This window comes from Vulpes vulpes, chromosome 8 (assembly GCF_048418805.1).
Source record: "Vulpes vulpes isolate BD-2025 chromosome 8, VulVul3, whole genome shotgun sequence".
Classification (NCBI taxonomy): domain Eukaryota; kingdom Metazoa; phylum Chordata; class Mammalia; order Carnivora; family Canidae; genus Vulpes; species Vulpes vulpes.
Window position 1 is genome coordinate 19,878,658 of NC_132787.1, and position 27,184 is coordinate 19,905,841.

Genomic DNA, 27,184 nt, shown 5'->3' on the forward strand with positions numbered 1-27,184 from the left:
GTGGTGAGGATAGTGCACTTATGAGTAACAACTTATGGAAGTTGTTGACTATTATTTTATTATTATCTTTATTTTCAGGTATTTGAGGAAAAACTGATTAGTAGACACAGTGCACAACGCTTCCATTTAGCATTTCTTTGCTGGAGGAACTTTAAATAAAATACGTATACATTATTGCATTTACCTGCTCTAACCGGTCCAAATCATCTTCATCATACAGGCGCATGTCCAAACCAGGTTTAAATCCTTTCTTAGATGTACTTCCTGATGCCTGTCCCAATTCCATTGGACAAACATATTCTTCCCCATCTTCCTGTTTCTTCTTTCTCAGATTCCCAAAATTGCTAAAGGTAAGTTTCTTTGGCTTTAAAAGAAAAGCAAACATCCAGGGATTCAATAAAATTCATATGACAGAGGACTGATCACATGCATAATTTAATTATTCCATCTACAGAGAAAAGCAATTGGATAATTAAATTGGTGTGACAAAAATGAAAGCATCCTGGGTGTATGACTGATAAACAATCCTTATTATGCATCTCGGAGGATTAAGCTTGTTTCTCCTTATTCACACCAATTAGCTGGTAGTCACTGTGATAAGCAAAAAAAAAAAAAAAAAAAAAAAAAAAAGCCAAGAGCATTAGTTTTGATTAAACAGGACTTAAGGCAATGAGATTTCTCAGGGATGGGTCCAATCTTATAAGATTTTTCCATCTAAGATCAGTAAAAGAAAATGGTGCTATGTTTTCTTTTCGAGTAAAGCTATGATTATCCTGTATGCCTGCTATGCTTCCATAACAGAACTGGTGGCTGCTAAAAGAATCCTCACTCGTTTGAGAGAGAACTCCCAGTGAGACTTGGGAGAGAGACTCCATCTTAGTCACTGAATACTCCCTGAGACTCTCTGTTAAGCGGATGGTGATCAGGCGATGCTGAGAATTTAAATAGAAGCTATCAGAAGTTTCAAATCTGAAACTTCCTTTAAGGGAGAAAGGGAGCCCAAGAAAAAATGTTGGGCAGGTAGAGGGGATAAAAAAAAATTAAAAATCAAAAAAATAAATGTTTATGTATATATGCATATAAAGAACTTGGTAACATTTGTGGAGGAGCTGATAAACCCTATCTCCACATTAAGTTGGCTGAGATAACAGACTCAGAAGAGTTCACAGAGAAATGATTTAAAAGAAGAAAAAAGTAATGTAAATTTGGTATGACCCATGAATCTGGGTAAATCTGGAAATAGCCATTCTTTGCTGGTTTACCTCGAATCTTTTCTTAAGTATTTTTTTCTAACTTGCCAGACTGGTTAATTGTAAGCCAGACAAGTTGAATCTGTATGAGAAGAAATCCTCCTCTTACACTAGATTTATCTATAGAACAACTGCAATCAGCATTTGAGCCCAAGTCGTGGACTCTGCATTAGCAATATATCGACTGCATGCCAACATCGTACTCTTCATTACTGTTAACTCTAATAACATAAATGACTTGAACAAAGACTCCCCCAGAAAGAAACTTTCAAAAATGCATTTTCTTAATTACTCTTAAAGATGCACAGACCATTAACCCATCCATAAGACTTAATAAACCCCAGAAAAAGGGACAGTCAGGTCAAAACCAAGCCCTAGTTTTAGTTTTTGCTTTACCAATTATTAGAAGACACAAGTTTGAACCAACCTTCACTTTGGCAGTGGCTGTTAGAAGTACATAATCTGGTAACTCCATGGCATCACGCTTTTGGTGCTGGGCCTCGGCACCAATCAGAAGGTTGAAATGAGTAGCCAAATGTCTTCGCAAGAGGGTCTTACTTGGTGGGATGTTCAATAACTGAGCCATTGTTTCCACATTAAAACGAGGTTCCAGAACCTATAAAAAATTAAAATTACTTAAGGCACCATATATCATACATGTCTGCATTGTGCTTTATAATTTGCAAAGCTCCTTCATTTAGTCATCACCAATGACCCAAGAGCCCAGTGAGACAGAGCACGGACTTCGATCTTTTTTTTTTTTTTTTTTAATATTTTATTTATTCATGTGAGATACAGAAAGAGAGAAGAAGAGACACAGGCAGAGGGAGAAGCAGGCTCCATGCAGGGAGCCCAATGTGGGACTCGATCCCAGGACTCCAGGGTCAGGCCCTGGGCCGAAGGCAGGTGCTCAACCGCTGAGCCACCCAGGGATCCCCGACTTTGATCTTTAAGCTATACATATTTTACCGAAGCTAGTGAGAAGTAGAGCCGTTCCTGACATCCACACACTACAAAGTTACGGCCTGTGGCTCTCTGAAGTGGTGCCTTCAGGATCGCCTTGACAAGCCAATTCCTTACAAGACATGAGTGTGCAGAAATATAATCTGTGTGTTGCCGGTGTCTCAAAACATGATCATAAGAGAGCCAGTGGCCAGATGCAACACAACATAAAAGACAATAAATGAAAATGGGTTTAAATCTGCTGCAGCCTCGTATGACACAAATGAAAAAACACGGCAAGTAAAGACTCACTAGAAACAGTATAGGAGGATTCAGTTAGAGGAAAGTAAGATTGTGACAAGCAGACTGATAATACCTTATTCATTAGACTAATAGAAACTAAATGGTAAGAAGTCAGTTTTTATTTTTATTTATTTATAAGATTTTATTTCTTTATTCATGAGAGACAGAGAGAGAGAGAGAGAGAGAGAGAGAGAGAGAGAGGCAGAAACACAGGCAGAGGGAGATGCAGGCTCCATGCAAGGAGCCTGATGTGGGACTCAATCCCGGGACTCCGGGATCGTGCCCTAAGCCACCAGGTGTCCAGAAGTCAAAAATAAAATGCAGTTTTACCATGAGCCCACCGTGGACGCCACTGCCTCTGAGATTGGGGGCATATTCTGCTAAGTCCACGGAGCGCAGCCACTCCATCACCCGGTGGTTGGTCCACTGCTGAACTTCAGATGGCGTGATGCTCTTCTGTGAGAACAAAAAACCAACGAAAGCTTCAGTCAGGGACAACGGGATTCCAAGTGTTAAAACTGCAGGTAATAAAAAGTCTGCTTACAGAGCACAGTTACTCGACATCTCGCTAAGTGTTTACAGAGAGGGGAACAGGTGTTTACTAATCTGAATTTTGGTTTAAGGCATCTATGTCACCATTCCAAGCTTTTTTAAGAGACTAGTAAAGCAGCATTTGAGGAAACCAAGCCTTTATAGTGACATTTAACTCTGTGGCTCAAAGAGGCAGGAAAATAAAATCCACCTAAGAAAAGGAGGAAGGGAAATTCAAAAACAACCTTTGGCTTTAGTTACACAGGTGGAATCATCATGGCGGGGGGAATGGGAGAAATATGGGAATGTAAAGCCCAAGAAGGTACGAGGCTGGATTTGAGGCTCTGAGGAACTAGAAGCTTTCCCTGGGGACCCCACAAAGAAATGAATGTTTTACACACACACACACACACACACACACACACACAGTCACATGCACGGGAAGGGCCTGCTATGTCAATCTCAACTACAGGCGCTACCTCGTCAGACGGCCGCCTCCGCAGACAGTTCGGTTCAAAGTCATTGATCCTTAGGACTTGGATAGCTCTTTTGATACTGAGATGGTGGAGCACGCTCACGACCTTCAAAGACAGTAAATCATCCTGCCAAAAAAAAAAAAAAAAAAAAAGAACAAAAAGAGGAGCTCACTGAGCTGGCCCAGAACAGAAGGACCTTTTTCAGGGAAATTTCACAAAGCACAAATAAAAGTAGAGCAGTCCCTCTACCAACAGACCTCTAGCACTTGTGTTTTCAAACTTTTATTTGGTAATAGAACCCTTTTTCCTGTTTCAAACAAAATCCTCTCCAGGGCCCCAATATATTTTTTTAAAAAAACAAAATTAATGTTGTACCAACAGAAGCCAACTTTTACTTGTTTCTTCTCTTCTAGACATTTTGAGATAGGATCATGGGACCCCACAGCTCTGAAAACACAGTTTGAAAAGCACACTGCAAAATTGGTCCTCTTTGATTTGAGGAGATAAAGCAGAAAGCTAAGAGCATGTGATGTTCACTGATGATCACAGCTGGGTTTTCTGAGCTAAGGCACATCACCATTTTGGGGAAAACCAGAAGAGTATCTCTGTTATACTGTTCCCCAACCTCTAGAAATCTCTAGTTGTAGATTATTATGCTTTATCTAGCAGACACTGTGAACAATTTTGGGGAAATTGTGTCGATCAATAAAAAAGTTTTGGTGGGAATTAAAGAGAAGAGAAATGAAAAAGTTAGAAGTAACAACATGTATCACCATCAATTCCTTCAAGGTGTAATTTCTCCAGTCTGTGGTTATTGGGAACATTTCAAACATACCAAACACACCAAAACAAATTATTTCAGAAGGTTATTTGGAGGGCAGTGCCAAGATAAGCACCAGTCTATTTCCAAACACACCCAGCAAATAAAATAAAAAAACATCCATTTTAGACACACCTTATTGATAACACATTTCTGGAGGGTGGGGGGAGGTTAATCTGTTACAGAAACAGTTTTTAAATAAAAATATTAGACAATCAGCTTAAATTCTTAAAGCTACTGAGCAAAATTAATTCCTGAATTTTTTCTGGATCCATTTCTTAAAGGCAGTGCCTTGTGATAAGACACTTAATATATCTTAATCTAAGATTGAGACACCCATCCAAACATTTCCACATGAGCTATTTTCAACTAATTAAACTCTATCACATTTTTTTAAATCTAAATACATAATGATTGCAATGTCTTGCAAATTATTTTATTTTAAGAGATTTTAAAAGTAGGGGCTATTTTCTTTTAAATCAGAAGATACCTTTTTTAGATTTTAAAAAATCTTTTAAGTAATTTTAGATTTACCAGAGTTGCCCAAAATAGAACAGAGTCCCATATACCCTGCACTCAGCTTCCTCTCACATTAACATCTTATATAACCGTGATATAGTCATCAAAACTAAGGAATTAATATAGACAATAGAAAATGATAATTAAGCTACAGACAACTCAAATTTCACCAGTTTTTCCACTAAATCCTTTCTCTGTTCCAGGATCCAACTCAAGATACCACATCCAAACGGATTTTTTGTGACTTAGAACTTCTGGGGTCAACTTTTCTAAGATAATTTATTCCTTTGTAGCCACAAAAGTGATACGCAAATTTTCTTGTGATTTTAAGCCTCAATCTGCTCACATTCCTGCAGAACCATACCTACACCTAGACAGGAAGGCAAGTATTTACTGAATTTCTTCCAGGCTGAGCTATAGGGTAGGAATCTGGACACATCCTAAGTTCAAATGCCCTGTGACTCTTGACTGCTAGATCTAGATGCAGAAATTTGGTACAGTTACCCAGTTTCTCAATTCTTTCATTCCCTCATTTGAAAACTGAGGACAACAAGAGTACTAACTCAAGGCTTGCTGAGACTTGAGTACTAATAGGAGTATGGAGCTTGAAAAAGGTGTCTGGCATACAGTAAATGTGCAATGTGTCACATGTTGGTGTTATTACAGGCAGGTTTACATTATGTGCCCACCAACATACGAACTTTGGTTCAATGATAGAAAAAAAAAATCCCATGAGATGAACCCCAAATTTATTTGACATTTATAAATTAGCTGTTTGAAATTTTCAACTTATTTAAAGAAGATACTTATGGTAGCTGGCTCCAGAGCCTCTGTCACAGAAGTTCGTTTAAATAAAAGCATCTAATGTCATAGGACACTAACAGTGCTATGGAATCTAGAACAAGTTCTCCTGGCATCCATCTCTCCCCACTCTTATCAAGTCCTTCTAACTCCTGGATGGAAGGATAAAAATATGAAAGCAGGGCAGCCTGGGGTGGCTCAGCAGTTTGGCACTGCCTTCAGCCCAGGGCCTGATCCTGGAGACCTGGGATCGAGTCCCATGTCGGGCTCCCTGCATGGAGCCTGCTTCTCTCTCTGCCTGTATCTCTGCCTCTCTCTATCTCTCATGAATAAATACATAAAATCTTTAAAAAAATATGAAAGCATAATAAAGGAATCAGAGGGTCTACCTCACCCTACTTCACCCTCATGACTTCTGCCCTAGTGGAATGGGGCTGAAGTGAGAAAGGAAGCAGGTTTCAGGTAACATTCTTGAAAGTGGAAGGGAGGAGACAGGACAGGTCTCTGGATGTCAGATCAAGGATGGTCTCCTCTGAGCAGTCACTGCATATAGGAATGTGTAACTCAGAAACTTCCAGGGCTTCAAAACCCTACATTCTATTTTTTTAAGCATCTTTAGGAGATATAATTCACATACCAGAAAATTTTTTCATTCAAAGTTTGCACTTTAGTGTCCACATTGTTGAGTATATATAAAACCAACTTCCTGGACAGCTTAGATTAGATTAGGTTTCACATAGCTTAAATCAGGGTTTCAAATCTCTCAAAGTACTGCAATCATCAAATCCTCCAATTTTAGCTTAACAGAAAATATGCCTGCTCTTCTCAAATTAAGGCAACACCTTTAAACTCTGGTGGAATCATTGTGAAAACAATCTATTTTGCTCACTATTTCTCTTTCTCAGAGAAAAACAATTTTGCTCCCCCCCCCCCCCAAATCCCAGGAGTGAATCACTTACAATAGTCATATAATGGAGCATTCGACCATCTACCCGTCCTTCGTCAAACTGGGTCTTGTACTGAGGGAGACCAATATCATCCAACCATCCTAAAGGAGAGAAATCAGTATTGTTAGTAAGCCACAGAACACCTGTAATGAATGAACAAATAAGTGAATCTAAAACCTCTTACTAGTGACCCAGTTGAAATCCAGCTTTCCATGGTTGGTTTCTTCTTCAGATCCCAGGGCTTGCAGTGCCAGCTGGAGTTTCTTTCGATGAAGTGAATGCTTAATTCCAAGTTCCTGAAATAATAAACAGAAACACTGGCTTTACAATTCTGTCAATATGAGCTGGATGCCACTGGCAAAGATACAAAATCCCCCCAAAAGGTTGCTAGTGTTAAAGACTCAACAATCATATTAAATCAACATATCAGCTCAGGCTAGTAAAATGTTGCTGAACAAAAGGCCCCTAGAAAGCCAACACTACTGCAAATTAGTTTCATGCTATGCTCCATTCCCTAGTAGGCTCCTTCCTTTGCAAAATGTACAAAAATTTAAATAATTAGGATGAAATGTTAAATTATTAGAGCTAAAATGTCGGGCTCTTCTCTTATTTTTCCTTTTTGCAAAGTAAAGTTAAATTGCATACATTACATTGAGAAGTTGGGCCAAGGCTGAAGCCACACAATGATTTTGAGAAATATGAGCTTAAGGTTTTTTATGTCTATACAATTATTTCTCATTAAAACGTCCAGTGGCTTAATGTTTTATAAGGAATATTAAGACCAGGTCCTTCTTGTTAAGTCCATGAGATAAAAAAAAAAAAAGCAAAGCAGAAAACACAAAGTTTTTCAAGAGTATTTACTGGCTCCACCCACTACCCTTCTGGAATATAAAACAATCCTACGTTCATATTCTCTTTCTCAGAATCCATTGTTTAAACAAAACAGAGAAGCAGTCACCTTCTCTAGATCTTGCTGAGAAGCCTGCAGAAGTGTTTGGCCAGATGCAATCCAGTGCTTGCCAGAATTCAGGTAGGATCCCAAGCCCTGTTCCACAAGCCAATTACAAACCTGCTCCTTGGTCCATTTGGCAAATGGCATATCCAAGTCACTATAAGAAAACAATTTCATGAAAAATAATTCAAACCCAACCCTATGGCTTATCAAGGTTGAACAACTGTATACTGAATTGATATGGAAATTACCTGGTAATAACCATTTGACCATGGAAAGCTTACTTTTCAGTACATATTTGGAGGAGGAAGTGGCACTTGATTGAAAAGTTACCTTATAAGACCACAGCTTGCATTTCAAATGGAACCACAAAAGACTCAATGTGACTGAGCCAGAATGTGTTGTATGGAAGAAAGGCAAGTTGAACAAAAAAGTCACTGTACCAGTTTCAATCAATGTTGTTTGAAGACTAAATTCCCAAACATAAAACACCAGGTTAGATGGAAAGAAATCAAATCTAACTTGAATTAACTTTAGCAGAATTATGATTTCTCTCCAAAAGATAATCAATGAGAGCAACATGCCATCATTGTGTATAGGAAAATGTAATCACAGCAGGTTTCTGGGTTTTTTTGGTTTTCTACTTTGACACATAAATAGTGTTCCTTTTTGAAAAAAAAAAAAAAGTATAAACAAGAATTTTTTTAACAGCACAGGGAGATCCTCTACTGTGTACAAAGAGAACATATGGCAAATGAGACTTCAGTGTTTGAAGAAAGCCAGTTTCTTCCTTGATGGCACTTGTACCCAGTGTTCTGCGAGGGTGGGAGCGACCATGTTCAAAAGATTTAGTGTCCATGATTTGTGCTAGATGTTTGCCAACTCCACCCTTTTCATGCTTAGTAGGTCACTACAGTAATTTCAAACCAGCCCTAAATTGTGATAAAGGGCATAGGAAAAGTTCATAGTCTTAACAGATAAAACATTATATAGTCCTGATAAATTTAGGAATTCTGATAGAATTTATGTCTTTAGTGGCTTTCACAGAGTCCATTAATCATTAATGTTCATTGGAACAGTTACTATTTGCCAAATACTTCATGCATATTAACACCTTTAATCTTCACAATTACCTTCTGGGGAATGGACTAATTAAAACTATGGGAAACAGAGGCACAGAACATGGATATAGTTGCTCAAGGTCACCTAGGTTATAGGAAGTGGCAAGGCCAGACATCAGATCCAAGCAGTCTGTTTCTAGAACCTACTCTTAACAACTGTGTTATCCCATCTCTCTAGAGCTATCCTTTAGAGTACTTACAGTAACTATTTTCTCAGTCAAACTTAAGTCCAAGAATCATTCTAGCACAGATGCTGCTAACACTTTAGCTCTGGTTCCTCCCCTAGCTCACGTAGCGCTCATCTTCTATATGGTTTTCACCAACCATTGCAAAATTGCACTGCTCTAAAAATAATGGACTCTTCCACTAGGCACAGCAGTTAAGCAATGGATTCTACTGTCTAACCCAGGGACAATACTAGCAACACTGCAGCTGCTCATGGCCTTGACACTTGGGCAGAGATGTAAAAGTCCATTCATTGGGCTGTTCTCACCTGTTAGATTGTCCTAAATCTCGAGACCAACCCAGTCGCGGCCCTGCAGTTGCCCTCGTTCCTCCTCTCTTGAATTCGGGCTCAGACAGGTCATCTGGGTTGAACGTAGTTGATTGACTTCTCCTAAGTCTGAACAGAAGACACAATACCACATTGCCTCATATGAGACCTGAGAAGGCCTTGGACTTTAAAGTTAATCAGAACATTGTTTATGTATGGTCAGAATAGATATTTGGACTTAAACTTTAACTGAGATCCAATGAGTTAGTAAATCCCAGATCACAATATTCCTTCCATAAAGGAACACCAAAGCCTTACAATTTCATACTCATTTCCAGCCAACTTTCCATTTATTCCTACGTTTGGGCAACATACGATACAAAGACCACTCCATTTGTCTGATCTGTTACTTACTTTCCAAAGAGTTTCATGATACCTCTTGATTTCTTTTTGGAATCTGGTGATGGTGGAGATATCTGGAAAGGACTGCTTCCGTGCGAATCTTTTGGCCGGGAAGATATACCAGCCAGATCTAGGTGCTCAGCTGTCTCCTTCTCTGTTTCAGCTATTCCAAGAACAGAATACATACTTGGTGAGTTTTAAATATGGAATGAACACGACTAGATGCTAACTTTCTTGGTTTTAGCAACTATTAATGAATTCTTCATCTGTTGGTCTGTAAATCAGCAATTTACAAAGGGCACCCTACAAATATTAAAAATGGAACACAAATGCACATTCTGCTCTTCAGTTTCTTGTGTATAAATTAACAGTGCATATAATATTGTGTATGCTATTGTGCCTAAATTCATTGACTCAGAAATTACAACCTTTCTGAGATTCAAAGGTGTGATAGGATTGCCATATTCTTTCCTTGAGTGATTTGAATTCGTAATGAAATCATTCTCCATCTTCCTGTAGTGCTTGGTACTGTTGACTCCCTCCCACATTCTTCAAAATCATCATCTCTTTCATCTTCTTGGTGTGACGCTCTCCCAGATCTGTCATCTGATAAGTTTCTTCTTGGCTATGTAGCACCTGTTTTCTCTTCCTCTTCCACTCAGAGATTCTGTTCTAGGTTCCCCATGCAGGATCTCTGGAAAAGCTCATCCACTTCATGCTCAGCACTAAATGATGGCTTCCCGCATATGTAAGCAGCTGATATCCCAATCTCTGGACCTAATCTCTCTCTTCAGACTCAGTATCTGAATGTCAATAGATATTCCCAATTTGATGTGCCGGAAACATCCAGGACTTAACGAATCCACCCAATTTTCTGGAGACGTCTCTTTTCTTTTTTAAAAAATTGTCTTATTTAATATTCTCTTAATACTAATTAATCTTCTTCCTGTTACTCCGGTGCAAACTCTGTCATTTTCTTTTCACTCCCTCCTCCCCTTTGGCATTTACATCAAATCCCAGTTGCCAATTTCTGGCAATTCTTTTTTCAAGAGTTATTCCTAACCTGCTGTGTCCTACTGAGAAAGGAATGAACTGGATACGCATAAATTTTTCTTTTGATATAAAAATCAGTGCCTGTTGATTCTGCCTTGGAAGAGTAACATCCAAATTTGCTACTCCCGTATCTCCCAGTGTTAACTCTCTTAATTCTTCTTTCTGTCCCTTAATGCACGATCCCATGCTAACAAACACAAGGGATACTGTTGCCTCAATGTGAGACTGTACACTTCTTAGGGAAAGTAGAAGTGTACAAAAAACACAGTGTTTCAGCAAGATATAAAAGTTGCAGAGCTTGACTTTTCTATGAAGCACAGCTGTGATTACAGGTTATCATAAGCAGCACTTGGCTCTTAGCATTGACAATATATTTCTTCTAAGAAAGATGCAAAAACATTTGAAAATAGTTGTCTGGGCTTTATTTATCCCATGTTTATTCTAGAAACGTAAGACTACAAAGAGAAGTCACCTTTGCCGACCCACATGAATAGGTACGTGGGTATCTACATAAGATGATAAAACCCACAGGGAAAATCCAAAGGAACCTTTCCATCCAACCCCAAAGCCATCATGGGTACAGGTGTACCAAAAAATGTTGCTTAACTCACCCTCATTTTAAAATCCTATTTTTATTTTTTTTGTTTTGAGGATGTTTTTTCCCTACCGTGCCCCACATTTTTAAAGAGGACAACTGAGCTTCCCTTCTCCTAAAAACACTTTGGGAGCGACTCCTTGGATATCACATAAAGACGCTTCCTCTGGTGTCACTAAATGTTACCTCCATCTTCAAAGCAAATAAATGTCAGGAGAATGTTCCCTTAAGAAAAGTAAGTTTAAAATAATCATTTTCAGTGTCTTCTAGGGACTTCTCTATTTGGCTAAAAATATTTCTCTGGGGAAAAAGTAGCCATGGCGAAGGAACTGCCAGGACCTGGGAGTTAGTGTGAGACAGTATGCACTTGAAGGGTGAAAAAGCTGGAATTTAAGATGCAGGAGAGTCCTGCCCTGGATGCGGAGGGGTCTGTGCACTTCCAGGTCCTCCCAGAGCTACTCGCAAGGTGTCATTAGCATGGGTTAAAACAGCATTTAGGCTTGAAAGCAAAGGCTCTACAGAGTCCATTTTAGCAGAAGGCGGAAGGAGGTCTCTGGAGTAATGGACAATGTTTTCTGATTGCTGCCAGCTCGCTTTCTAGAGATCACAGATGCCAAGAGCAAGGATTAGCTCAGTATGGAGGACAGCACTGGCAAAGGCTGGCATGCAGGGGTACGATACCTAAGGTGGGTGCACTGGCACTTCGTTTACGATCTTCAGATATCCCAACAACGCACACAATCACACGCAGTCCAATGGAGAGAACACAGGAGAATGACAAAATGAAACACAGATCAAACTCTTACTCACAAAATACACACAGTGGGAAGACAGGGAAGCACTACGCTGTGCTTCCAACATTGCAGACTCCATTAGCATGGTCAATATGGGGTTAATTTATCCACTTTCAAAACAGAAGAGAAGTTGTTTACAGTGAAGTCTGAGAGTACTGAGCTTATTGGTCTTTCCTCTACATTGACGCTCCAACATGGAGAGTAGGGTGAAGAGCCTACATGGAGCTACCTTTACACTGAATTAAACTCACAGGAGCATTTTCTTGCTAACTTGTCCCTCAACTCATTCACCTTCATTTCCAAGAAATAGACATGCACAAACGGATGAACGAGGGAAGGGAAGAGACTGACCTTGTCCTCATTCTGAGCAAACTGAGGCAAAGGCATTTTGGCCACACGTACCCAAGTTTGGTGCACTTGCTGTCCTCTTGTTATTTTTTATTTTAAAAAAGCCACGCCCAAAGGAGGATCTGGCTTTCCGAGTGCCAAAAGGGTTGTCATCCACCGAGGCATCGTGTCTTGGAGCTTTCTGAGGGAGGCTCCCAAATGGGCTGCTTTCTACTGGACCTTTATCCTGAGAAAGAAGTAATAATAAATGTAACACAGCACTGACTTGCATAATTATGAGTACATGCCAGGCGCAACACCTGCTATGTTACACATGTGATTTTATTTAAAAGAATCATGGACCTAACAAACTGATTTTTTTTTTTTTGAGATTTTATTTATTTATTTATGAGAGACCTAGAGAGAATGGCAAAGACACAGGCGGAGGGAGAAGCAGGCTCCCTGGGGGAAGCCTGATGCAGGACTCGATTCCAGGACCCCAGGATCACGACGTGAGCCAAAGGCAGATGCTCAACTACTGAAGCACTCAGGCTGATTATGAATGTGGGATGCCACATTAGAAGTTTAAAAAATCAATCCTGAAAGTTCCTTAAGGAGCAACAGCAGCAGCAACAAAAACATATTCATCACTGGTCTATAACCCATGTGCTTACTAGAACATGAAATATTTAGGATATAGAAATTCTCAAATTTTATTTTAATTTTATTTGCCTCATTCTACCAAAGGCATGGAAATAAGAATGACATAACCAGAATACCAGCAGTCTTATTATTTTTCTAACAATTCCTCTACATTGACGCTCCAACAAGGACCTGTGGACACAGACTGGGCTATAATACAGTTTGCAGTCTCTGTAATATAACTGCATCAGGAGAAGCCCAACATAATATATTACTCCACAAAGCAGGCATTAACCCTAAGTTTCTACAACAGTAGCATAAAGAGATTCTACTCTAGTTATTTTAAATATTCTTCCCAAGGAATTAATAATAAAATGAAGACACAACCAGTTTCTGTTAAACACTTTTTTTTTTGAAAGAGTGTTTTGTGATATATTCATTATCCTGCAAGTAACCCAACATGGATCACCGATTTTCAAAGACTATGATACATTCAGATATACTTCAAATGGAAACTAAACTTGCTATAATTAAATTTTTCTTCCTTGACTCAGAAGACATTTTAGCTGTCTGTGAGGTCGTTGTCAAGAACCTTAATTAAGTTATACTTTTAGGCACTGTTTTTTTTTTTAAGCTTTCTCGTTATTTGAATTTGCAATTATAGTAACATGATTATTTTACTATGATCCATCGATGCCTTTGTTTGCATGCTCTAATTTCTCTAACATCTCTAGCCTGTTTCTTTTTTTTTTTTGCAGAGGTGGAGAAAAAAGGGAGAGGGGACACCGGCTTTTAAGGTAGTTATTTTATTCTATATATTCATTGCTCGTGGTAATTACAAGTTTATAGATGTCACAATTTAACGATACTATTACCTAAGTCTCAACACAGATGTCAAAATCATTTAATCATTTATTGAACTGGCAAAACAAAAAGGACAGAGGATGACTGTAATTACAGCTGTGTGCACTGTCTGTGCCTCATCAGCGATACCTACATTACGACTCAAGGCATTCAGAGCCAATGGTCAAGGGAATACATCTGGAAGTACCCTGCCTACCAGAATGGAGCCTTTACAAAGTTAATGGTTGAAAATTAGAGGAAAGAAGAACTAGAGCCCTTGCTGATGAGGTCTTAAAAACAAAACAAAACAAAAAAAACACCAAAATGTTTGCTGTACACAGTGTTTATTAAATAGTTGTTCTAGGATTTTTTTTTGTGAGGTCTTGGGAAGCCCAAATATGATCATTAAGAATATCAATAGCCTGATTTAGAATTTGAGGTTTTGTTTTGTTTTGTTTTGTTTTCAATAGTTTGAGGTGAAACATAAAAAGTAACTATTTTAGGGATCCCTGGGTGGCGCAGCGGTTTGGCGCCTGCCTTTGGCTCAGGGCGCGATCCTGGAGACCCAGGATCGAGTCCCACGTCGGGCTCCCGGTGCTTGGAGCCTGCTTCTCCCTCTGCCTATGTCTCTGCCTCTCTCCCCTCTCTCTCTGTGTGTGACTATCATTAAAAAAAAAAAAAAAAAAAAAAAGGTAACTATTTTAAATTGAACAATTCAGTGACATTTAGTACACTCAGAGTGTTGTGCAACCACCACCTCCACCTAGTTCCAAAACATTTCCATCATTCTTAATAAAACCCCTTACCCATTAAGCAGTTTCTCTCCATTCCTCTCCATCTCTGGCAACCACCAATCTGTGTTCTGTCTCTATGGACTTACCTATTCTGGATATTTCACATAAATGGAATCCTGTCATATGTGATCTTTTGTGGCTGGCTTCCTTCACTTAACATGTTTTGGAGGTTCTGAGTTTGGTTTTTTTGTTTTTTTTTTTTTTTTTGAGATATTTAAGCAATCACATGTATTAAAAGTCTTAAACATTTTCACATTGTAATCTGGATATAAAAATTACCTCTGAAGGCTTCTGAACAGACTCTTTTTCCTGTTCAAAACAATAATATTTCAGATTGTTAAAGGAATCCTTTATATGTTCAGAATCTATCACATACAATTCCAGAAATTAAAATAAATTTACACCTTCTTCTAAGCTACACAATCTCAGTTTCATTTATTTCCAGTAATGGTTTATTAAAAGTGTTCACTTTTGATTTTATACACTACTTTTAACCCTTCATATTCATACTTCTTAATATTTACCATTAACAGTGGTTTCTAATACATTTGCATTGGAGAAACCACAAAGCTCTTCTTAACAGTTTTATTAGCAAAATGGGAAAATCCCTAAATGTGAAGATCCCTAAAATATTTTTGGCTCAGGGAAACAGACAAAAAAAATAAATAAATAAAACACAGAACCAACCCCATCTGAGGACTCTTTCTTCAGATTACCCAGGCTGCTAGACTTTTGCAGACTTGAAGTTCTAAAAATAAGAATAATAGTAATTAGGATTAATAATAAGTGGCGCTGGTGCCACTGTTTCTAAATAGAATATCTTGGAAAGAAACTAAAATTGTGTGTGGGTTAAATCCGGGTAATAAAAGAAAATCTGGATTCAGGCAGTCACTTATGTGCTTAACTAAATTATAACAGTTATTTTAAAAGCAGAGGTGGTTAACTGTCTTGCCAATAACTCTAAATGTCCTGCAAATGTTAGAATAGCTGGAAAAACACTTAGGACCATCCTTGTGATGTCAATAGTTGAAAATAAACCAGCTTTTTTCCATGGACTAGTGGTGCATCCTTTCATGCATACATTTAGATCAGGAACTTTTTAATTTTAATTTTTATTTAAGTTTTAGTTAATATACCAGGAACTTCTAAAATACTCCCATACTATTTACATATAATCCTTGTAATTAAAATAAACAACAAAGGTGTTACTTTTTAATTCACAAAGGAATCCATTTTCTGAATCTGGCCAAGTACTTCATCTTATAGTTCTGATCAAGGCATAAAAGAAAAATCCCTATTGCTGCCCATAGCTATTCACTTGCTATTCTAGTAAAGGCAAAGTGACACTGTTGAAACATCCACAGATTTTCTCTTTCACATAACTATCCTTCAATTATATAGAACTGGTCTCAAAAACTGAAGGCAGGAATATGTGACCAGTTTAGAGAGAGAAAAAGCAACATCTTTGCTCTAAGAAGTAGAATATAAATATACAAACTTTGAAAAGGCAACTCTCATGTTTTGTATACATAAGTTGCTAGACATTCCGACTACCAAATAAAGTAAAAGATAATGATGAGAAAAGATAAGATTTCATCTTTGAGTACTGCTCTGAAAATGGATTTTCCTAATCTAATTCACACTTTAACTTGGATAGACATAGATATTGGGCCGTTTTACTAGAGTGCAAAACAAAACAAAACAAAAACCAAACCACACTACAGCCTTTCCAGCCATTCTATCATTCCCTCTGTTCTCTCCTAGAGTCAAAATGCAAGCCAGTGCAAACCTCAAATTCAAAGCATTGAACTTCACGTAAAAACTGATGAAGGAAGGTAAAGGTGTGGGAAAACTTGGCATGAGATAATAGATAACGGTTAGTGAGCAAGTATTTGTTAACTTACAACATCCCATCTCCCCCACATCCAACCATTACACCTGCATTAATGTACTCTGGCCTCAGTCACCCGCTTCTCATTGTGGTTATGATCAGTGTGACAGAAGCCTCCTCCCTTCCAGGCATCAAGGACATTTTTCATATCCAATAATATAACTTACAAAAGACTCTCACAAGGCTGGGTTTCAACAGCAGCACTAAGGATTATTTTTCCATCACTAAAATGTGAAAGAAAAAAAAAAGGAATTTATGTGCTTCACAAGTAAAAGACCATATAAAAGACTATATAGATTCTAAGTGAAAAGGATTGTCAAAAAAATTTTTTTTTTGCTAAGGAAGCAATTTCTCTCTCTTTTAAAACTTTTTTTTTTTTTTTTTTTTTTTTTTTTTATGTAGGCTCCACACCCTGTGTGGGGCTTGAACTCACTACCTGAATGTCAAGACCTGAGGTGAGATAAGAGTCAACTGCTGAACCGAATGAGCCTCCTACGAGCTCCTCTCTTTTAAAATATTCTATTATATATATTTTTATTTGGCTTGTTTATAAGTAATGAGAATATGATCCCTCAAAATTCTACTTGTCAACAGAGAAATTACTGTATCCCTCTTCTGAATCCTTCAGAGCCATCTTCCAAACAGTCTCAGGTACATGACTGTCACTATGGGGCTTGCAACCCACTGACGGTCCCCTACAATCTAGGACATACAACTCAAGTGCCCTAAAATCCTTCTCTAACCTGACTACCACACCTCCCCAGCTTCAACTCCTATGACTTCTTGCTTCGCACCTTTTATTTCAATAATACAGAACTGAGTGCAGGTCCCTTGGCATATGCCTTACAGTTTCTTGCCTTTCTGGGTAAAATCTGTGTCTGTAAATACACACAATGGACCCTTGTGTTTCCTTGATCTACTTTGTGGAACATTTATATTGCAATGTTAGGTCATAAATGACATACTTTTCTTCAAAGGATGTCTCTGGTTGAGGAGGGAATTTTGCTTTTTCAGAAGTTTCCAAGCTCTTAGATGCTGGCAATAATGATGGGATTGAAACTTGCAAGATGCTGCTGTGGAACTGCAATGTAATTACAGAAAGTCAAAAATCCGTCATGCAAGGAATAAGTCATAAAGAAAAAAAAAGACAATTAAATGGTCTATCAGTGAAATTTCATACACTCTGTTTAGAATAAATACTTCTTATATTCATAAAATGGTCTCAGGATATAAACATCAACAAGTGTTAGTGAAAACATTCTGGAGGAAGGTCATTTTGGGACTTGGTTTTCAATAAACATAATACCAACAAGTAAGTCAACAGTTGATCCTGACAACTTTAAGACCAAGTTAAAATCTTGGTTCTAACCTTAGGTAAGTCACTTAACTGGGCATCAGTTTTTATCCTCTATAAAATGAGAATGACAATGCCTACCTTTACAGGGTTGTCATGATTTAAGAGGAGGTTTGGATAAAGTGCTTTGTAAATACACCTCTGTTTTCACTTTCTTTTTTAAAAAAGATTTATTTATTTAATTAGTTATTTGAGAAAGAGAGAGAGAGAGCACAAGCAGGGGAAGACACACAGAGAGAGAGAGAGAGAGAGACAGAGAAAGAGACAGAGAGAGAGAGAGAGAGGGAGAAGTAGACTCCCTGCTGAAGAGGGAGCCCAACTCTGGGCTCAATCCCAGGACCCTGGGATCATGACCTGAGCTGAAGGCAGACACTTAGCCGAATGAGCCACCCAGGCACCTCTTCACTTTATTTTCTACCACTAGTCTAACATAGAATGTGGTTCAAACCAGTTAATGTGTGGATACCACTAAACCACTTTGCTTAGCAACAATATTACAGCAGCAACAACAAAAATGTCTAATACATTTTCCCCAACAAATGCTTTGTGTATCCTAAGGATGGAATCTATGAAAGAAATCTTACACTCTAGTTTTAAATAATTTCTGACAACTATAGAACAGTACAGTACGAGCACATCATAAACTAATAAATGAAATATTGTGATAAAAAAGTAAACAAAATATTGTGATAAAAAAGTAAACAAAATTTACCTCAGTGAATTCACTTTGCCAGTCAACCAATTACTGACTGCTGCTCTTCCCTTCTGAAGTCAGCCAGGAAGGTAGAGACTCACACCACTGAACTCCCTTCTAGATACCAATCAACCAAAAACAGTCTCACCTTTGTAACCACACACGCACAGTGATATTCAACTCACTCCAGTCTCTGAAAGTCAATCAATCCCTGAGCTCTAAGCATCCCCCTAAGCCCCATATATAATCAAAGAGATTGTCCTTGACCAATAAAGTTCACTTAATTAATAAATTTAGCTTTGAGATTTCTTTTTGTTCCAGTTATTGAGTGGTGGTCTCATCCCTTGAGACCATAAGAGGCTATAACATGTGAAGTCTGTTAAAATAATCTGATTGGGTCCAAGTTGGAGGGGCTCGTATTAAGCTCCATGTCAATGAATCAAAACTTAGTTACTATGCATTGTGCTTCCAGAAAAGGCAGGACTACATCAACCCATCAGCACTTGCCTACTCTATACAAGGTACCTGGCCCCACTCCAAGACTTCCCTTCACTGTACATAAGGAAAGTAATCCTACTTTAACCAGCCAGCAAATGCCTCGCATGACTCCCTGCTCCTGCTTCCTTCTGCCTAAAAAAACCTTTCATTTTGTACAGATCCTTAGAGTTCCTTTCCATCTGCTAAACTGGATGTTGCTTGATTCATAAAGCAAGGACATCATTGGCTGTCAAATGTTATTTTTCCCTTCAGGATAAATATATAGTCAGCAATTAGGGGATTTTCTTTCCCTCTAATATATTTCTTATTCCTTAACTAATTCCTTGCCTCTTTTCCAATTTTATTGATATATCACTGACATGTAGTATTGTATACATTTTTTAAAAAAGAAAAAGAGAAAACATTTTTTTCTTTGTGATGAGAACTTTTTGGATTTACTCTTAGCAACTTTCAAATATACCAGATAGCAGCGTTAACAATAGTCATCATGTTGTACGTTACACCCCCAGTATTCATTTCTCTTATAGCTGGAAGTCTGTACCCTTTTGACCATCTTCCTCCAATTTCCCTACCATTACTTCCTTGTTAATGACACCTTTTAGCCCTCTCTCACTTACTGAAGAGAGAAATGTTGTTTCCTCCTTGAATTCATTTTCATTCAGTTCAAACTGTTTTCTCATGATGTAATTAGCAAGAACAGATGTGAAAAGTAAAGATGCCATTTGGTTTCTTCTCACAATCAAATGTTAGAGGAAAGACCAAAAAAAGGAACTGTTAAACATAAGGGAGCCACGATTGTTTAGAGAAAAGAAAAAAAAAAAAGGAGAAAAGAGAAAGAAGAGAAGAGAAGAGAAGAGAAAAGAAAAGACCCAACCTTTCCTACTCCTAGTTTCTCTAGACAGCACATTCCATTAAAATTGAGAAATAGTTTCAGGGCAAAGATGCAGGTGCTGTCAAGAAGCCCTAGGCGTGCCTCTGTTAAGACCTCAGGAAGACTTGTGGTGGCTATCTCATTGAAACCTTCACAAAGATCAAAAACTCTAAAAGTAGAGGGATATTCCATAGTAGCCTTACAGAAAACTTAAAGGCTTACTGTTAAGATATTTGTGGTTATGCTTTACCTGATGGAGTGGATTATAAATTGATTCATAAGAAATTCCAAGTGAATAAATTATTACATCAAATTAGACCAAGAGGGACAGAGACAGTAGAAGGTAGAAGGCCTTGGACCTGTACAGACACTTTTACAGAATGTAACTCATCTGCAGTTATAAGTTCCTTCTCAAGGAAATGGAAAGATGACTCCAAAGGAATGACCAAAAGCCCAGAGGACTGGGTCCCTGTAAAGGAGCTCGCAACATGGGCCTGGCTGGATTTTGGAACTGCTATCGACTAATGACACCCGTGTGTCTTCCATTTTCCCCTTTGTTAATGAGAATACCTAGCAGTTGTTACGCCTACTCCACCACCGTATGTCAGGTGTATAAGGGACAGATAGCTTGACCTTTAATTTCCTGTTTTGTTTTTTTAAAGATTTTATTTATTTACTTCAGAGAGACAAAGAGAGAGCACAAGCGGGGGTAGGGGGTAGCGGCAGAGGGAGAGGGGAAAGCAGACTCCCTGCCGAGCAGGGAGCCTGACACGGGGCTCTATCCAAGACCCCAGGATCATGACCCAAGCCGAAGGCAGATGCTTAACTGACTGTGCCTCAATCCTGGTTCTTTAAATGGAATGGAGTGTTACTCAAGAAGCCATGCCCAAGAAGTTGTACCTGAGGAGTTTCACAACATGTGGACCTGGCCTGAATGACAAGATCCTGGGATGCTGATGCCTAACTAGAATGAGACCAAGAGGTCTTTGAAGACGGAATGAATATATTTGCATGAAAGAAGGGTGTAAACTATGTAGCCAGAGAGTAGAGGGACATATTGTACTATTCAAATATGGTAGCACCCCTATATATGCTATCCCATATGTTCTTCTTCTAATGTAATATTTTTACTTGTCCATCAAAAGGTAAGGTTTGAGCACCTGGGTGGGTCGGTTGCTTAAGTGTCTGCCTGTGGCTCAGGTCATGATCCCAGGGTCCTTGGATACAGCCCCTGCTGAGCAGGGAGCCTGCTTCTCCCTTTTCTCCTTGATTATGCTCTTTGTCTCTCTCTCAAATAAATAAAAATCTTAAAAAGAGAGAGAGAGAGAGAGGGTCTATGTTTTCTCTCTGTGAATGTGTGTGGACCTGTGACCATGCCACATGACTTCTGAGTCATATCACAAAAGGTGATAGAAATTTGCCTAGACCTTTTCTTGGGATGCCCATCCGTAGGACCTAAACACTATGCTACAAGAAAGTCAAGCAGTCATGTGTATTTCCAGCTAGGGCTTCAGTTGAGGTTCTGGCCAACAGTAGACCCAATCATGCAACATACAAAAGGGGTAGCCTCCAGATGACTCAAGCCCCCAGCCTTCATGCCATTCCAACTGATACCCAGTGAAGTGAAGAAATGTTCCCGCTGAGCCTTGCCCAAATATACAAATTTGTTAGCAAAATAAATGTCATTCAACCCACCAATTTTGGAGTGGTTTGCAATAGATAATGGAAACAGATTTTGGCACCGGTTTGATATAAAAGAGAAGTAATGAGTTCAAGATTGAGTATTCCTGTCCAGTTGCTTTTTCCAAGTCTAAAGAAGGGAAATTTTAGTATAGCATTTTTCAGAGGCACCATCAGAAGTGACTAAAATCAACTTCTTTATATAATCTCACTTTATCCGCCTTCATTTATTCCCTATTTATTCTCTAATAAGTAGATTGTAATCTATATAGGATGACACTCTCTCCCATGCTTTTCCTGAATTATTTAAGCAATTCTGACATTGTCCAAGGCATTTACTTATTAAAGGGCCAGAGAAAAACACACCTTTCAAATTAAGTCCTGCGAGACTGAGTCTTGACACAAAAATTGCCAAGACTCCGTCAGTAGTTGAACTGAGAAAAGATCTCATGTCTTTCATGCTGTCAACAGCATTTTAACCTTCAGTGACACAGTCTGTTCAATGTGAAGAAAATAAAATATTCAGTCTATAAATACCTCTTCTGGAACACTTGTGTTAAATGGGTCACGACTGGGAGATCCCATTACTGGTGTAGGCGATAGACTCTTCTCCAAGTCACTAAAACCCTGCACATCCAGCAAAGTGGAGATGGAACTGGAAGTGAGCAGATCTTCAAAGTCGCCATCTTGGCCTAGGAAAACACAAAGCAAAAGGAGGACAACAGCAGCTTTTCATTTACATTTCACTTTTGGAGGAAGGATACCAACTGAATAGAAACATTTTTCTCATCCAGGGCATCTGGTAGCTCAGTGGTTGAGCATCTGCCTTTGGCTCAGGTCATGATACCAGAGTCCTGGGTTCGAGTCCCACATCAGGCTCCCTGCAAGTAGCCTGCTTCTCCTTCTGCCTAGGTCTCTTCCTCTCTGTCTCTCATGAATAAACAAAATCTTTAAAATAAAATTTTTTCCCTCATCTTCAAAAATCAAAGAGTCAGCTTCTCCTGAAATCCTTAGAAAAATAACAACATAGCATGTAGGAAACATATTAAACTATGAGCACCTAAGGCCCAGGAATAGTATTAATACAATCATGGACTCACAGCATGGCAATCAGAGGCTAATTTAGTCCAACAGTCCTCCCATCATTTTGTTTCAGAAATGGGGGTTTTACAAATTTCAGTTCAGAAATAACCAAGATGGAGAATTATCAGTGGTACAACAAACTAATTCTGAACAGCAAAAGAGTTATCAGGAAACAATTCAATATTCATCATTACTGTATTATTGGGGGGAAAAAAGCAGAAAAAAGGCAATCTTTTGATTCCTTAAGAGAATCCTTCTGTGCCATTTATTTTAATGCAGAAAGAATAGACTTATGGACAAATGTAACCACATATCCAGCCAACTTTGAGAATTTCTTTTACATCTCCAGTGATGAGAAGGATTAGGTGAACAACTGTGCCAAATATTCTTTTTTAAAACCAAAAAATGATGCTTAAAACACTATTCTGTGAATACAAAATGATAAATCATATACTCATTTAAAGCTATTAACTAGACTTAGCTTTTTAATTGTTTTATTATTTATTCTAATTTCATTAATGTAGGTATTATTAGCATTCTCTACGGATTAACTAAGTAAATGTAAGTCCTAGTGAAAAATCACTGTTTATAAACTCTTCATCAGAATAGGATATAATTTTCAATGGTGGTTAAAAACTACCTCTTTTCACATTTTATATGCATTTTTTTAAATATGGAAAAAAAACCACATGAAATTTTTTTAAGCTTTATTTATTTGAGAGAGAGAGAGAGAGAGAGAGAGGAAGGAAGAGAGAGAGAGAGTACACAGGGCAGAAAAGGGACAGAGAGAGGGCATCTTCAAGTAGACTTCTCACTGAGTGAGGAGCTGAGGCAGGGCTCCATCTCGAGACCCATGAAATCAGGACCTGAGCCAAACCAAGAGCTGAACACTTAACCAACTGAATCACCCAGGTGCCTCAAATATCTGACTTGATCTCAGCTCACATCTTGATGTCAGAGTCTTGAGTCAGAGTCAGAGTCAAGCCCTATGTTGAGTTCCACACTGGGCATGGAGTCTACTTTAAAATATAAACAAAACAAAACCCCATGAAATTTACATGCTAGGATGATTAGGAATAATATTTACCCCTTTTCTCACAGAGAGAAAGGCAGAGACACAGGCAGAGGTAGAAGATGGCTCCCATTAGGGAGCCGATGCAGGACTTGATCCCAGGACCCCGGGATCATGTTCTGAACTGAAGGCAGACCCTCAACCACTGAGCCACTGAACCACATAGGCGTCCCTCAAACACTGTTTTAAATGCTATGACTATGTAAAAATATATGCTAAGTCATGTGGACAAAAAGATTAAGATCCTTTTTTTTTTTTTCCCCAGAAATCCTGTTCTGAAGTAGGATTTTCTTTTGAACTCATCAAAATTGAAACTCCAAAATCTCAGTATTTCCCAAGTACTTTCAAAAAGATTTACTACCAGTGCTTACTTTTAGAGCAAATAATCCCACCTATGCATTGTTAATGAACAAGAAAACTTAACACACTTTTGTTCTTAACACACTTTTGTTCTAAATGACCCCCCCCCCGCCCTCAGAGATTTTCCACACTTGAGAACGGCCAACTGAACTGTGCACAAGTAAAAGAATAATACATCAAAAGGCATGACTAGGGGCGCCTGGGTGGCTCAGTGGTTCAGCAATCTGCCTTTGGCTCAGGTTGTAGTCCTGGAGTCCTGGGATCAAGTCCTGCATAAGGTTCCCCACAGGGATCCTGCTTTTCCCTCTGCCAATGTCCCTGCCTCTCTCTGTGTGTCTCTCAAGAATAAATCAATACAAACTTAAAAAAAAAAAAAGGGCATGAGTATTTTAAGTTTTTAATTCTCGTTAACATACGGTGTAATATTAGTTTCAAGTGTACAATAGAGTTAACACTTCCAAACATCACCTTGTGTTCATCCTGACAAGTATACTCCTTAATTCCCATCAAAGCACGACTATTTTTACCTAGATGTTGACTATTTTTACCTAGATGTTTTATGGTTTTGTTTTGTTTTTTTAACACATTCAAAGCTGAACACAATCCCCCTTAACCATTCCAATGTTCCCTCACTAGGCTAATCTATCTTGGTAAATGGAATCATCCACGTAGTTGCTTTAGTCAGAAACATCAATCTTTCTTGATTCTTTCCTCTTCTTCACTCTCATCTAATTTATCACACCACTGTGTTGATTTTAACAGCAAAATATACTTCCAATTAGTACCATCATATCTTTCCATTTGAATTTTATGAGGATCTCTTGACTGGCTTCTCTTCCTTCCAATAATGCTCCCTCCTCTCAGTATTTGTTACAAAAATGCTGCAGATTTGTGAAAACCCTTCAGTGGATCCCTCTGGGCTCAAAGAGCTGAATGTCTTGTGTTGCCTGACCTGACCAGCACTCACTCCTATCAGCTCATCTCATCTCATTCTCTCTCTGCTCACTCTCTTCCAGTCATGATGGTCTTCTTTTTTTTTTAAATTTTTTTTTATTATTATTTATTTATGATAGTCACAGAGAGAGAGAGAGAGGCAGAGACACAGGCAGAGGGAGAAGCAGGCTCCACGCACCGGGAGCCTGATGTGGGATTCGATCCCGGGTCTCCAGGATCGCGCCCCGGGCCAAAGGCAGGCGCCAAACCACTGCACCACCCAGGGATCCCTTTTTTTTTTTTTCTTAAATACACCAAGCCCTTTTTCCAGCATAGGCTCTTGAGCACGCTGTTGTTTTCTTTGCTCTCTTTGGAATTCTGATGAACTCCACATAGAAGCTTTCCATGACTGAACAATCTACAGTATTCTCATTGGCCTACATACCAAGAAAGCGTAGAGAACAGATCCCTAATGATACTGTTGAAATGAATGAATGAATGAATGAATGAATGAACGAACAATTTGGAATAATTGATATTCCAGGAAAATGAAGCCAAATGTAAAAATCTATAGCCACTTAAAATCAAGTAAAGTAGAAAAACCTATAGGAGCTACACTACCTTTTTTACCTTGGGCCACCACTGTATCTTGCATTTTCTTGTACCTGTTCAGGCACTGTCGAAGATCTTCTATTTTCCGATCCTATTAATAAAATAAATTGTCATCTTTAATGCCATGACCTTAAATAAATAGTAAAAGTATTTGTGGCACAAAGAATACGTAGACATGAATTATTTACACTATTCAAAGAATACTTCTAAACTTTAGTAAAACTGGTAATATCTAGAATGGTTTTCCTACATACATCAGAGATAGAGAAAAAGTACCTCTAAATTTAGAGATCCTATCCTTCAGCTGCCATCTTTAAAAAACAAAAACAAAACAGGGGAATAAGATACAAAAAAGAAAAAGAAAAAGAAAAAAATCAACTTTAATTATTCTCTCCAACCTATAGGTCAGGAATTGAAAGAAAGATCTACACCTGCTATCTTTATCAGCCGTCATCATTCACCATTTGGCTTTTCTCTTCTCAAAACACTCAGCCAAAGTTGCATCAACTGGTCAGCACAGAATTTCTGTTTACTAAAAATAATGAGTACGTTTCATCCTTTTTCTAATTTGACCTCTGGTACTTGACCCCACTCTCCAGTTCTTTCACATTTCCCTCCACTTTTTTTTTCTTCTATTTTGATTTCTTAATTCCTTGACCAGATGGATATTCTATTTTTACTATCCCCACTACCTACCACCCAGCCCCGACTATAAACTGTTAGTGCTTTAAAAGTTTTGTCCTTTACTCTGCCTTTGGTAAATTGTAAAAATGAGTTCCCTAGCTCCTCCCTCACTGATTTTGGGCCTGGCCATGTGACCTGCTTTGGCCAAAGAGATATCAACAAATGTGGTGCAAGAAAAGTCTTGAAAGGTATTTGCACATTAGGGCTTGCCCTCTCTCTCTACTCTAGCGAACCTTGTGAGCACTATGTGAAGAAGCACAGGCTAGTCTACTGGAGGATGACAGACAATTTGGAGAAGAGACATCCCAGATGGAACCTACCTACAAAAGTCTGTTAATCATCCAGCCTCATCCCACCCAGCAGCTAACTGTAGACATCAGCAGAGCCAGCCCAGACCAGAAGAACCACCTAGCCAACCATCAGAAGTATGAGAAATAATAAATGTGATTTGTCATGGAGCAAAACCTAACTGATACATCAACTATAGTTTAGTCTCCGACAATCTACAATTCTGTATGTCTCCTAAAATTGATGGGGTTCATTCCCTACCCAATGTATAATTATACATTAGTCCCAAAATTTAGATTCACTTTCTAATTTCCTATGGGAAATCTCCTTTTAAATGTCCCATGAGCACATCAAATTGAAGGTCTCCAAAATTAAGCTCATTGTTTGCCCCTAGTACTTGAGCTTACATTTCCTTAACTCTTTGAGGGCCCTATCATTTACCTTGTTACTCAAACTAGAAACTTATTCTCAGATCCAAAATTAAAAAAAAAATCTTGTGTAAATGACAACTTGTGTAAATGACAGCCTGAAATACCCCTTCTCACCTTATCTCATTCTG

The 27,184-nt window shown here is 38.5% G+C and overlaps 1 protein-coding gene across 50 annotated transcripts in view; it reads right to left on the reverse strand.

Moving 5' to 3' along the window:
* Window positions 1-27,184, reverse strand: part of PPFIBP1 (PPFIA binding protein 1) — a 167,085-nt gene that overhangs the window by 2,889 nt on the left and 137,012 nt on the right. For 17 of the 50 annotated variants that reach the window (XM_025995046.2, XM_072765693.1, XM_072765667.1 and 14 more), the window contains 17 exons: window positions 25,663-25,744; window positions 22,131-22,285; window positions 17,462-17,577; window positions 16,664-16,720; window positions 15,293-15,353; window positions 14,885-14,914; window positions 12,402-12,573; window positions 11,887-11,919; window positions 9,570-9,720; window positions 9,156-9,284; window positions 7,548-7,698; window positions 6,774-6,885; window positions 6,602-6,690; window positions 3,506-3,628; window positions 2,826-2,951; window positions 1,678-1,866; window positions 185-364 (listed from right to left, as the gene is read on the reverse strand). In XM_025995046.2, the coding sequence (XP_025850831.1) occupies window positions 185-364; window positions 1,678-1,866; window positions 2,826-2,951; window positions 3,506-3,628; window positions 6,602-6,690; window positions 6,774-6,885; window positions 7,548-7,698; window positions 9,156-9,284; window positions 9,570-9,720; window positions 11,887-11,919; window positions 12,402-12,573; window positions 14,885-14,914; window positions 15,293-15,353; window positions 16,664-16,720; window positions 17,462-17,577; window positions 22,131-22,285; window positions 25,663-25,744 (1,956 nt within the window). The remainder of the gene's footprint in view (window positions 1-184; window positions 365-1,677; window positions 1,867-2,825; window positions 2,952-3,505; window positions 3,629-6,601; window positions 6,691-6,773; window positions 6,886-7,547; window positions 7,699-9,155; window positions 9,285-9,569; window positions 9,721-11,886; window positions 11,920-12,401; window positions 12,574-14,884; window positions 14,915-15,292; window positions 15,354-16,663; window positions 16,721-17,461; window positions 17,578-22,130; window positions 22,286-25,662; window positions 25,745-27,184) is intronic. The other 33 variants (XM_072765707.1, XM_072765697.1, XM_072765687.1 and 30 more) reach the window with 3 other exon arrangements.